This window comes from Melitaea cinxia, chromosome 2, assembly GCF_905220565.1.
Source record: "Melitaea cinxia chromosome 2, ilMelCinx1.1, whole genome shotgun sequence".
In the NCBI taxonomy this organism is placed as follows: Eukaryota; Metazoa; Arthropoda; class Insecta; order Lepidoptera; family Nymphalidae; genus Melitaea; species Melitaea cinxia.
Genome location: NC_059395.1, coordinates 20,173,483 through 20,187,477, shown reverse-complemented (window position 1 = coordinate 20,187,477; position 13,995 = coordinate 20,173,483). Strand labels below are relative to the sequence as shown.

Genomic DNA, 13,995 nt, shown 5'->3' with positions numbered 1-13,995 from the left:
CACTTTTTTAGTCATTTAAATTTAAAATTTATATAAATTTTGTAAACTTACCACTTTTAAGTTTTAGTGACATCAATATTGTAATAAATAACTTTGTTTTGTTTTTAGCCATATGGGAATCAACAGAATATGTTCCCAAACTATCAAGGAGCACCGCCAAATCAGCAACAGCAGATGTGGCAAATGCCACAGCAGCAACCACAGTACAATCAACAATATGGCCAAGTTTACCAGCACCAGCAACCATTTGTTAGCAATACCAATCAGTACTTTCAGCCACAACAGCCACAGCAATATAATCAAAACTATGTAAATCAAAATTTTGATAATACACAGTCAACATATCAACAAAATTATTACCACAATCAAGTGTCACAACAACTACAGCCTCCACAACAACAACAGCAACAACAACAGCAACCTCAACAGCAACAGCCCTTCGCCCAAAATGAAGGCAATGCAGATGCATGGGAAGACAATTGGAATTGGGGCTGGGAGGATTCATCTAAACAGCATCAAAAGTCTATAAACCAAGCTGCTCCCAGTCAGCCCGCTGTACAGGCTCAAGTCTATAATAATGCTAATGTCATAGAGGAAAGTTTTGCATCTACAAACAACTGGAATTGGTCAATGGAAGAGAAGAAAGATAGTGAGTTTAATCCATCAATGACTCAATCCGTCCAGGATAATCAAGAGAAGAATGTCCGAAGTGATAATTCACGTAGTGAAAACAGTATTGCAAATGAACCTAACAACCAAATAAGTGCAGATACTATTTCTACTCATAGTACAACAGAGGATGTAAAAACCTTAAGTGACAAGGAAATTGTGAAAGAGGCTTTACCTAATTTAGCTCTGGGAAAGCGTATTAATTTAGAAAATTTAACTCCTCAGTGGTCTATTGAATCACAAATGTCACAGGACTCTAGCGACGGACCACATACTCATTCAGAGGGCACTTACAGAAGTGAAAATCAATCTAGGAATTCGAGTAAAAGTAGTCCAGGACCAAATTCAGATACTACTAATTTCAACTACTCACAGTCTACTTTTAATGAAATGAATGTAACTAGTAGTGAATGGTCCAAACAGTCTACTGAGGACTCAATGCTAGTCAGTAATATACAAAATAATAATAGACGGGAAAGCTGTGATGAATTAGTTAACTCTATACAGGAAATGAATTTAGCTAATCATGAAAATGTACCTCTAGATTATGATCATTCTAGCCATAATGTTGAAAATATTAGGGAGAGTAAACAAACTCCAGCACCTGTTCAATCTATATCCCCTAATCCAATGGTTACAAATCAATATGTTCCACAACAATCAATGCCTCCTCCGCCTCCTGTCTCTCAAAACTTACATCATAACTCAACATCCTCAATACCAAGCACTGTACAAACTTCGCAATCTTTACCTCCAACAAACATTACACCACCACTATCTATAGCTCCCCCACCTTCTTCAACAATGTCTCTCCCACCTACAAATTTTCCATCATCTTCAAATCAGAATCCATTCAAAAGTGCTACTCCATTTTCACATAAAAATATTGCTAAAATACCATCTGTTAATCCTCAACCTCAGACTTTTGTCTCACCAAATCCTGGCCAAAACCTAACTTCACCAGCTGCTGTTAATAAAGTAGTTCATCAAGACAGACTCTCTGCTACCTTTGGAGCTAATTTAGAAACTACGCCAGATAATTCCGAGAGACCCGATCAACCTCAAGTAACAAGCTATAGATCAATGCCTTTACCATCACAAGTGCCTGATAACATGGAAATAGCTCCTCAGAATGATAGAAATGAGTATTTACAAACTGCTCACTTATCGAGTGGGGATTATGGTGAAAATACTGACTTCAGTCGCAATATGCCTCCGCCTGGGCTCAGAAGAATGGGAGTTGGCCAACAAGAAGTTGAATACACTCAGAATTTAAATATTTCTGGTGATGAACCTCCACCAGGTTTAGCACGCATGGTACCTGGACAACATACAGAAACTGATAACTCTTACAATCAAGCACCTGATGATTACCTAGACCGACAAATAGATGGGCAGCCGACAGATAGTAGTGGTCGCCCTTACAGGCAAGCTGATGGCCAACAGACCCCTGATATTTACTCACAACCTGTGAGCAACAGAGGAGGAGACAGAAGGCCTGTCGGGTTAGACAGAATGGTGCCAGGGGAGCCTAGCAATGATGAATATCCTTCTCAATACCAATCTACTAATTTTGCTCCCGTAAATGAACAAAGGGTTGTTACTGGTGTTGATCATGATTACCCAATATCGTCAGATGTTGGCCCTAGTGACATTCGTGAACAAAACGTAGATGGATCCGACTACACTGAACCGGCTCCCAGGAATCCCTCGAGAAGTGTAATCGGAGCACGAGAAGCTAGTAATGCCACGTCTCCGGATTTCAGTCTTTCTGTCGACGATCACCAAAGAGAGATCACAATGGAAGGTGAGAATCTACAAGATTTGAGCGTCGTTTCGTCAGTAGACATGACTTTTTCGAGGGAACTAAATGGGTCAAATGCGAATATTGTGGACACAACAAAGGATCGCAGCCACGACTTAGCGGAAGCATCTGAATATCCAGCGAGCAATTCGAGAAAGCAATCTCTTAATCGCGTCACTTCCGGTGAGGATTCAGAGAGAGATAGAGCCTACAAAGCGTCCCCGAGAAAGGATAGGGATAAACAAAAATCCTCGAAAGATCGCGACAGGGATAGGGACAAGGAACGAGGTCGATACTCTCGAGGCGATAGGAAGCACGATCGCGAATCGGAGAGGCGATCAGGTCGGGACGAGCGTCGCCCCGATAAGGACCGGCGGGACCGGGACCGAGACAGGCGGGACAAGGACGAGAGCCCCGACGTGCGACGACACAGGCGCAGCACTCGCTCGCACCGATACGAGACCGAAGACACCGACTACTACAGCGACAGGGAAAAGAGTCGAAGGTGGGTCTTACAATTAAACTAACCACGACTCAAAAATATATTATTTACCATTTCTCATGGCGTTCTGTAAAAAATCATCTTTGTTGAAAATATATCGAAATGTTTCTAGACAATACCGCGAGGGGTCGTACACGTCGTCCAAGCCGCCGCGCGACGACAAGGGGCGCTACGAGGAGCGCTCGCGGCGGCGCTACCACACGCTGGAGCGCGAGCGCTACGAGGACGAGCGCCGCCGCGAGCGCCCCCGCGAGCGCGAGCGCTTCGAGCGCCGCTACCGCGACATCGACCCGCTCAAGTACGCCTCGCTGCGGAGGGAGCGGGACGACGACAGGAGGAAAGGCGAGTACCACAGATGTACTACTTTATTTTATATCTAATATTTTTAATATTCTCGTATTAATTGATCTATTCCTGTAAGCTCTATAAACTTTTTGTTCCTCATATTTTAATTTTATTCAATGATAAAGGCAGTTTTTAAAATAACAAATTATATGTTTATATTTATAAAGCAATATGTACGTCAGTATAAGTCGGAATGTTGTTTTATTTTGCAGTCGTAACGTTCAGTGGCGATGCTAAAAGCGATAGTAGTAGATCCAAAGGTATATGTGGTTGTGTGTCCACGCATGTGTGTGCGCATGCGCCGACTGTCAGCCGTTCGATAGGTTGTCAGTAACTCGAGTTCACGCTGTGCTTGTTTTGATTTGTTTTTTTTTTATTCATACTGTTATCATTTCGTCATCTAAGTGTATTAGGGGAAATCCATATTGCGTGAGTGCGTCAATAAAACATTTGATAAGAATATTGATGATAAAATCTGTCTTAGGATAAAAAGAAATACTATTAAATAAAATTAATTTAATAAAATTAATTATTAATAATACAACGTAGGTAGACAAAAAAATAGTCAAGTAAATACGCATTATTAAAGATTACTCTAAAAGTTATAATCAGATCTCCATGAAATATAAATGTGACCACATGATAAACATCGGCTTTCGATTAAATTAAAAATCATCAAAATCGGTACACACAGTAAAAAGTTATGCGGATTTTCGAGAGTTTCGCTCGATTTCTCTGGGATCCCATCATCAGATCCTGGTTTCCTTATAATTGTACCAAACTAGGGATATCTCCTTTCCAACAAAAAAAGAATTATTAAAATCGGTTCATAAACGACGAAGTTATCCCCGAACATACATAAAATATATATATATATATATATATATATATATATATATACGGTCGAATTGAGTAACCTCCTCCTTTTTTGAAGTCGGTTAAAAAGTAAATAAAGAGAGTAAAATTATTTTCAAGCATTTACAAATATACATTATATTTTTAATCGTCTTTATTAAATTAACACATACAAAGTATATTCTTTAGAAATCAATCATCTGTCAAGTGGAGATCAGTTTATTATATTCTGAGAAAACAACATTTTATTTACAAGTTTATATCTATAAAGACAGATATTTGAAGAGTTGAATTTATCTCTCTGTACTTAAGCAATAAAATCGAAATATTGATAAAAACTTGGCTTTATCAATTTTTTTTTTTTTTTTTGTAATTGTATAAGATTTACATCGTACCTTTTGTAATTATCACAATATTAAACGTTTTCATTATGCATGTAGTGTGGTTCTTTAAGAATGTTACAACTGAGGGCTTTGTGAATCTAAAATGAACTATATGCATTTGTTTTAAGGATTGAAGTCGTTTAATCTATGCAGATAAGGAAATAACTTTACTATTACCGAAAGGATTGAAATCGCTTAATCTATGCAGATAAGGAAATTACTATTACCGAAGTTAGAGTCATGCGATAATTTTCTGTGAAAAAAAGTTAATAGAAGGCCACTTCATATGATTTATATTCAGGTTTCTATATAACGAACTCTTATTAGTCAAGGGTTTTACATAAATGTTATCAAACTCATTCATATATTTATATTTTTTTCATGAAGCTTCAACGCATGTTATGCTTATTTTAAAAATTAATAAATATTTTTGGCTTCTATATTGCCAGCAGAAATTAATTATGTATATAAAAATAATGTCTTTATGTTATGGCGTATTAATATTATTGAAAAATTTTGTTTGTTTGTTTGTAAAGGACGTACTAAAACATTATCTAGAATGAAAATAAAATCAAGCTTTTAGTTGACTTGTTATCGCAATGACTGACAGCAACTGGCCCATGTGCGGAATTATTTATTTTTCTTCATTCAGTCTTCTTCGGGAATTTGATTACTAATGTACAAAATATACATAATATAGCATATAACTAAATCCATAAATTACGCCACACGACTTTTACGATATTTTTACCCCTCGCTCGTCCTTGTCACAGATGGTCACATAAGTCCACTTAGTGTGACGTCACATTATTTGCAATTTTTTACCTATTTATTTTATTTTATTTATTAAATTAAAACATCAGTTTCGACATTATTTTTATTTCCATTTAACTAACAATTAGATATATTATCTCCTCACCCCTCGTAAACCTTTTTTTTACGTGGGGAAAATCCAAGCGCGGGGTCGCCAGAGGATTTTGTCAGACTCCTACTGACTAAAAAACCACCACGTGTCAGTCGTCCGCGTGGGTGGGGCGAGATGTGGTCGCGCTAGCATTCGCCACATCACCCCGGCGGTAGGCCCGGGTAAAACGTCCGGGCCCCGGCACAACGGTGGGGCGGCCTCGCTGACAACAAGGCCACCCCTCAGCCGTGTGTGGTCGTGTTGTCCGGCCGGCCGAAGTCCCTCGGCACCCCTCGTAAACCTAACCTAACCTACCCCCCCCCCCCCCTCTTAATGTGTGAGGTAATTTATGGATGACCTAAAGAAGTATTTGAAGAAAAGAGAAGTATTGTTAGATATAATTAAGTGACAGTAACATGCGTGTGCGTACAGGCGAGACGTACTCGTCGGGATCGCGCGCGGGCTCGCGCGAGGCGACGGCCACGGACGAGGAGGACGAGCCGCGCCGCCGCCGCCGGCAGCGACACCACCACTACTATGACGGTGAGCACCACTACTCGTTTTGTTTGCACCACGAACGTGACGAACGAAGCGTACGGCTTGGTGGCAAGCGGTACTATAGTCGTTGCCGACCTTAGTCTCTTATCTCCACGGGAGCTATTGGCTACCTTGCACACCATAGAACATCGCACGCACATAAACATCTCGGCTAAATAGAATAATACTGCACTCGAGTATCGACTTCGAAGGCGCTTAGTGATCAGAGGACAAATTTCGTTTGTCGATACCTGGTCTAAAATTTTGTATAAATTGCGGAAAAAGGCTTGTATTTTGATTCATATAAGTTGATTCATTAAAAGTTGATTCATTAAAAGTTGATACGTGTTTGTGACTTGATACCTCTGACAGCTGTTCGGAGAGGTGTGACAAACGACCAGACCGTGACTGACGCCAGTCGGTCGCGGTGACCGACTGCTACTCGTTAGTCTCTTACTAACTGTGCGAACATATTGTATATTAAAATTTATTTTGTAGAATTAAAGCATAACTGGTATAATTGTATAAAGGAGTGATAATATAGGGCGTGTATTTTTTTTTTCTGTCATTGTGTTTCAAGGTTGGGTGATATAAGCCATTTATTAGAATAGTTGAGTTGTGTGTCGGCAGGCTACGGTGCGGGCTGGGACGCGCTGGAGGCGCAGCGGCGCCAGTACGAGTACTACGAGCGGCTGCGGCGCACCGACCCCGCCGCCTACATGCGGGTCTACAAGCAGCTCGTCGCCACGCCCACCCTCTACGGCAACCTCTACGCGGACGGTGAGCCCGCTCTGCACTCTACCTCATTGAGTACTACTTGCCTCTTACCACTCACCAACTTGTTTGATACTAGAAAATCTATCTATAATATATATAAACGCGAAAGGTCATTCATCACGAAATCTCCGAAACTATAACACCTAGGAACTTGAAATTTGGCAGGTAGGCTCCTTATAGGACGTAGACATCCGCTAAGAACGGATTTTATGAAACTCGACCCCTAAGGGGGTAAAACGGGGGTTGGAAGTTTGTATGAAAGTTATATGTGTTTGAAGTAAGAGACTTGAAATTTCAACTGTAAGCTCTATAGATGGTGAAAAGGTGTCCAAATAATATATCGAATATCTTTAGAAATCAACCCCTTTTTGGGTTAAAACGGGGGTCGTAGGTTGACTCACTGATCACGAAATCTCCGAAACTATAACACCTACAAACTTGAAATTTAGCAGGTAGGCTCCTTATAAGGCGTAAACTACCGCTAAGAATGGATTTTACGAAACTCGACCCCTAAGAGGGTAAAACGGGGGTTGGAAGTTTGTATGAAAGTCCTATGTTTTAGAAGTAAGAGACTTGAAATTTTAAATGTATGCTCTAGAGATGGTGAGAAGGTCTCCAAATAATGTATGTTTAGAAATCAACTCCCTTTTGGGCTTAAAATGGGGGATGGCCGGTTGACCTACTCATCACGAAATTTCCGAAACTATAACACCTACAAACTTGAAATTTAGCAGGTAGGTTCCTTATAAGGCATAAAAATCCGCTAAGAACTAATTTTACGAAACTCGACCCCTAAGGGGATAAAACGGGGCTTGGTAGTTTGTATAAAAGTCCTATGTCTTTGAAGTAAGACACTTGAAATTTAAAATGTATGCTCTATAGATGGTGAGAAGGTGTGTAAATAATGTATCTTTAGAAAACAACTCCCTTTTTGGGGTTAAAACGGGGGATGGTAGGTTGACTCACTCATCACGAAATCTCCGAAACTATAATAGCCACAAACTTGAAATTTGGCAGGTAAGCTCCTTATAAGACGTAAACATCCGTTAAGAACGGATTTTATGAAACTCGATCCCTAAAGGGGTAAAACGGGGGTTGGAAGTTTATATGAAACTCCTATGTTTTTTAAGTAAGACTTGAAATTTAAAATGTGTGCTCTATAGATAGTGAGGAAGTGTCCAAATAACGTATCTTTAGAAATCAACTCCCTTTTGGGGTTAATACGGGGGATGGTAGGTTGACTCACTCATCACGAAATCTCCGAAGCTATAATAGCCACAAACTTGAAGTTTGGCAGGTAGGTTCCTTATAGCGTGTAAACATCTGTTAATACCGGCTTTTACGAAACTTGATCCTTTAGGGTATAAAACGGGGGTTGAACGTTTATATGAAAGTCCTATGTTTTTGAGTTAGAGACTTGAAATTTAAAATGTATGCTCTATAGATGGTGAGGAGGTGTCCAAATAGAGAGAAAGGTCACTGACTCACTCATCACGAGAATTCAAAAACCGCTGGGACCATCCAGTGCTTTTTAATCCATCCAGGATGGACAAAGATGAAATTTGGTAGGTAGGTAGATTATAGTAAAGTAGACGTCCGCTAAGAACGGATTTTGCGATATTCCACCGCTAAGAGGGTTTGATTGGGGATGATAGTTTGTACGAAACATAAACAGCAGCTATAAGTTCGCCTGATAGGTTATTTATACTGCAGCTTGAAAATAAAGCTAAAAATGTGGTGTATAGAGAGGTTTTATAAAAATAACTATTAAATTATACTAAATTGTGCCTTTTAAAAAGTTACTCAGTGTGATAAGCATTTCAGGTGACTGAAATAAAAAAATAGTTTGCGTTAAACATCTTAATAGTAATGCATATCTTCATTACCACGCGAATGTAGTCGCGGGCAACGGTTAGTGTATTATTTTTTTTTAATTGTTTTAACAAAGTTCCCAAAAGCGTATGTGGTCGATTCCCTCAAAATCTACTGAACGGATTTTCATGCGGTTTCACCAATGGAGAAAGTGCTTCAAGAGGAAGGTTTACGGAATGACTAAGCTGATTTTGATGAAAGTTTCACTGGAAGTTTGCCGGTAAAACTTTTTGAAACACTGATTTCAACGCGGGCGAAGCCGCGGGCACAGCTAGTAATATATATAAACGCGAAAGGTCATTCATCACGAAATCTCCGAAACTATAACACCTACAAACTTGAAATTTGGCAAGTAGGCTCCTTATAGGACGTAGACATCCGCTAAGAACGGATTTTACGAAACTCAACCCCTAAGGGGGTAAAATGGGGGTTGGAAGTTTGTATGAGAGTCCCATGTTTTTGACGTAAGAGACTTGAAATTTAAAATGTAAGCTCTATAGACAGATGGTGAAAAGGTGTCCAAATAATGTATCTTTAGAAATCAACCCCTTTTTGGGTTAAAACGGGGGATAGTAGGTCGGCTCACTGATCACGAAATCTCCGAAACCATAACAGTTACAAACTTGAAATTTGGCAGAAAGGCTCCTTATAGGGCGTAAACATTCGCTAAGAACGAATTTTACAAAATTCGACCCTTAAGGGGGTAGAAAGGGGGTTGGAAGTTTGTATGAAAGTCCCATGTTTTTGAAGTAAGAGACTTGAAATTTAAAATGTATACTTTATAGATGATGAGAAGGTGTTCAAATAATGAATCTTTAGAAATCAACTCCCTTTTGGGGTTAAAACGGGGGATGGTAGGTTGACTTACTCATCACGAAATCTCCGAAACTATAATACCTACAAACTTGAAATTTGGCAGGTACGTTTCTTATAGGGCGTATACATTTGCTAAGAACAAATTTTATGAAACTCTACCCCTAAGGAGATAAAACGGGGGTTGGAAGTTTGTATGAAAGTCCTATGTTTTTGGAGGAAGAGACTTGAAATTTAAAATGTATGCTCTATAGATAGTGAGAAGGTGTTCAAATAATGTATCTTTAGAAATCAACTCCCTTTTGGGGTTAAAACGGGGGATGGTAGGTTGACTTACTCATCACGAAATCTCCGAAACTATAACAGCTACAAATTTGAAAATTGGCAAGTAGGTTCCTTATAGGGCATATACATTTGTTAAGAACGAATTTTATGAAACTCGACCCCTAAGGTGATAAAACGGGGGTTGGAAGTTTGTATGAAAGTCCTATGTTTTTGAAGTAAGAGACTTGAAATTTAAAATGTATGCTCTATAGATGGTAGAAAGGTGACCAAATAATGTAGGTATCTTTAGAAATCAACTCTCTTTTGGAGTTAAAACGGGGGATGGTAGGTTGACTCACTCATCACTCCGAAACTATAACATCTACAAACTTAAAATTTGGCTGGTAGGTTCCTTATAGGGCGTAGACATCCACTAAGAACTGATTTTACGAAAATCGACCCCTAAGGGGATAAAACGGGGGTCGGAAGTTTGTATGAAAGTCTTATGTTTTTGAAGAGACTTGAAATTTAAAATATATGCTCTATAGATGGTGAGGAGGTGTTCAAATAATGTATCATAATCTATATATATAAAAGAGAAAGGTCACTAACTCACTCATCACGAGAAATCAAAAACCGCTGGATGGTCTATCCATCCAGGTTGGACAAAGATAAAATTTGGCAGGGAGGTAGATTATAGTTAGCAGACGTCCGCTAAGAAGGGATTTTACGATATTCCACCGCTAAGGGGGTTTAATTGGATTTGATAGTTTATATGAAACACACACAGCCTGAAAATAAAACTAAAATGTGGTGTATAGAGAGGTTTTATAAAAATAACTATTAAATTTTACTAAATTGTGCCTTTTAAAAAGTTTCTCAGTCTGATAAGCATTTCAAGTGACTGAAATAAAAATAATTTGCGTTAAACATCTTAATAGTAATGCACATTTTCATAACCACGCGGACGCAGTCACGGGCAACATTTAGTGTAATATAAAAAAAAGTCCTTAAAAGTGTATGTGATCGATTCGCTCAAAATTTACTGAACGGATTTTCATGCGGTTTCACCATTGGAGAGAGGGCTCCACCATTGGCAAGAGGAAGGTTTACGGAACGGCTAAGCCGATTTTGATGAGAGTTTCACTGGAAGTTTGCCGGGAAAACTTTGTGACATACTAATTTCAACGCGGGCGAAGCCGCGGGCACAGCTAGTAAATTTATATTTGTGGAAATCGTTCGAATACCAAAATATCGGTTTGTTCTCCAAAACTAATTGTCAATTAACATAAAGCTGATAAAAATGGTTCATCATTTTAAGATACAAAGTGCTCATTGCCCTAAATATGTAATCAATAGTCGAATATACATTTTATTTTACACAACTAGGTTGGCAAACAAACGTACGACTCACCTGATGGTAAGCGATTACGACCCTATATCACATCCACTCCTCCCTCCCAGGATCACGCACCACAGGAACTCAACTCTGCTTGAAAGCAGTATTATTTAGCTGTGTATTTGAATACGTAAGTAAATGTCTCCAGGGTACGGGCAACTCGGGATGGCGGGCTACGAGGCGCGTGCGGAGGAACGCGGCAGCGTCCACTCGGGCCGCTCCAGCGCCAACGGACTCAAGCCCGCCGACACGTACGTGCACGCACACACGCTCACACGTGCACACGTATACACGCATGCACACATGCTCACACGTGCACACGTATACACGCATGCACACATACGCACACACGTACACACCCATACCGTCACCTAGTACATGAATACGATTCACAACCAACGCGGGATGAGCGCGAATCTTCGTGACATTATGGTTATTATAGCTATGGCATAACCTTGTATTATGGTTTATTTATATTTTAACAATATTGATTAAAATATAGGAATGTTTGTAGTGTGAATCGTACACGTGTATTTCATATATTACCATGAAGAGCTTGATTATATATAACTATAATTCAGGGATCGATTGAAAAACAATGAATGTAATTAAATTCCTCATTACATCATAAATAAAGTTCATCTGGGTTTCATATTCACATTTGAAATAATACACACCATGTTTTGTTAAATATTAAATAGACTTTGTAAATATAATTAACAACATTGAAATATTTTTTATTATCAATACATTTTGTTAACTAATTAAATCTTGTTTTACAAATTCTATTAAAGTGGGTTGTGTATATATTTTTATTTGCTTTCAATATCATGTTTCACATTAATTTAATATACATACTTGACCACCACATGGGTTGAATATAACAAATAATTATCTGCAGCTTTATAATCTAATTGCATTTTGTATCCAGAACATCGAGAAGTTTCAATTTAACAAATACTTTACAATTAATCGTTTGTACAGTATACTAATGGCTGATTTTAAAAGTTCGTATGGAGAATACTGTATAATTAAAAAAAGTTGTAATTGAAGATTACCCCGTGTTCAAATTTAAGTAAAACTAATGAAAGCAGCCGTTGGTATTTTAAAGAGTTTTAACTGGACACAAAATCATCTCGCATACTTATAAATTGATATATTTTCACGTTACCGTAATTAGGTCAGAATTTTTTTTTTTTTTATGAATTTTTAATGTTTACAATATAACTGATATCGTACAACAAAGTCATTACGTTAGCGTGAAACAATGCTTAGCACTGGGTGCGCTTAGTGCGCGCCGCATTGCAGTGGTCATTGGTGTAGGTTCTACGCGGGCCGCGGCGCGCGCGACGCCGCCTCGCTGCGCACCGACTACTCCGACAGGTACGCGCACGCGCACGCGCACGCGCACGCTCTCGCGCATGCGCGTGTCGCCTGGCGCACGCCCCAAGCGCGTGCGTCGCATGCTCGCTTGTCATGTGCATATTTGAACCACATTATTATCATTCTACATTAGTACATTATTTATTTATTTTGTTTATTTTTTTGGCAAAATTGTCAAAATTGATTGTTGTTTGACGTAATTAATTTTTTTTATTCTTTATTTCGCAAAGATTCATTCATATTTATCCTTTTGGTTATAGTATTGTTATTATAAATGTGATGTATGTATGTTTGTGTATAAATTAATTTCTACGAATATATCGACAATAGTTTACGGTGTTACAGGGAACTGACGACGGACATGTCCCTGAACTTACACCTCGAAGAGTCCACCGTCCGCTCTGAACGAATGACGCCTTTCAAGTACTCCACTGCACATGTCAAGGTAAGCGGTACTGCTATAATTTGACGTCACAGTACAGTAAAACATTTCAATAGTTTACTATGCTATATTGTTACTATTTTTTATATAAAAAAAAAGTAATCGGCAGTGTCAGTGGACTAGTGATCTAGATTTGAAATTAAGAGCTTAAGGAAAAAGGTTAAGCTTTAGAGTAGGAAAAACCGAATTATGGGGTTTTTGGGGGTGGAGTGCGGAGGGTGTAGGGGAAGCTATACAAGGTAACACTGCCACACTTCGAAACCCCATGGTTATGGAGATATCCCTGGTTAAAGTTTTGAGATTAGAGGAAGAATTTAAAGCTATTATAATACCTTTGAGCTCCGCGTCTGACTTCACCTTAGCTCCGGCGCTGCGGGCAGTGCAATCCATGCGCCGTTTCGCAACTTTATAAGTTATTTTCGAACAGGAGTACGTAAAAAACGATCTCGACTCCAAGATCAACAAACGATACAACTTGCGGTAACCATGCTTAGTTCCGTAGCTTTCACATGTTATATTCACATTTCGCACTTGATTTTAAACATTTCAGACGTTAAGTTATTGTTTTTACACGGTTTTTTAACCAACGATACAACTGATGTTTAATGACTGAGATATAGATGCTTTAAAAAAAAATGGCGCGCCACTTATCGTTTCGCTCCAAAGCAATGTAGACATAAATTCATTGTTTTTGTTTAAATAACTGTAAAGGCAAATGTCTAAGACCATACAGCCTTGTTTCATGTTATGTTTTTTACTTAAATATATTTTATTTTTATTTATTTACTGTTATAAAATTATGTCGATAAACGGTGTAATTTTTAAATTAGATAGGTTAGGATTATTATTTTTTTTTTTTTTTTTTGTAACAACACTATGTCGTATGGATTGTCATTTTTTATTAAAACATCTATTTCTCAGTTGTTAAACATTAGTTGTATAGTTTGTTAAAAAACCGTGTGAAAACGTTAAATTAACGTGTGAAATGTTAAAATCATGTGCGAAATATGAAAATAACATGTGAAAACTACGGAACGGAGCATGAT

General features: G+C 38.6%; 1 protein-coding gene across 1 annotated transcript in view; it reads left to right on the top strand.

The window, feature by feature from the left end:
* LOC123662644 overlaps positions 1-13,995 on the top strand; it is a 29,146-nt gene that overhangs the window by 505 nt on the left and 14,646 nt on the right. Inside the window, exons 3-10 of the mRNA XM_045597457.1 lie at positions 109-2,978; positions 3,088-3,317; positions 3,533-3,580; positions 5,895-6,005; positions 6,630-6,779; positions 11,273-11,375; positions 12,433-12,507; positions 12,853-12,952. Coding sequence (XP_045453413.1) covers positions 109-2,978; positions 3,088-3,317; positions 3,533-3,580; positions 5,895-6,005; positions 6,630-6,779; positions 11,273-11,375; positions 12,433-12,507; positions 12,853-12,952 — 3,687 coding nt within the window. The remainder of the gene's footprint in view (positions 1-108; positions 2,979-3,087; positions 3,318-3,532; positions 3,581-5,894; positions 6,006-6,629; positions 6,780-11,272; positions 11,376-12,432; positions 12,508-12,852; positions 12,953-13,995) is intronic.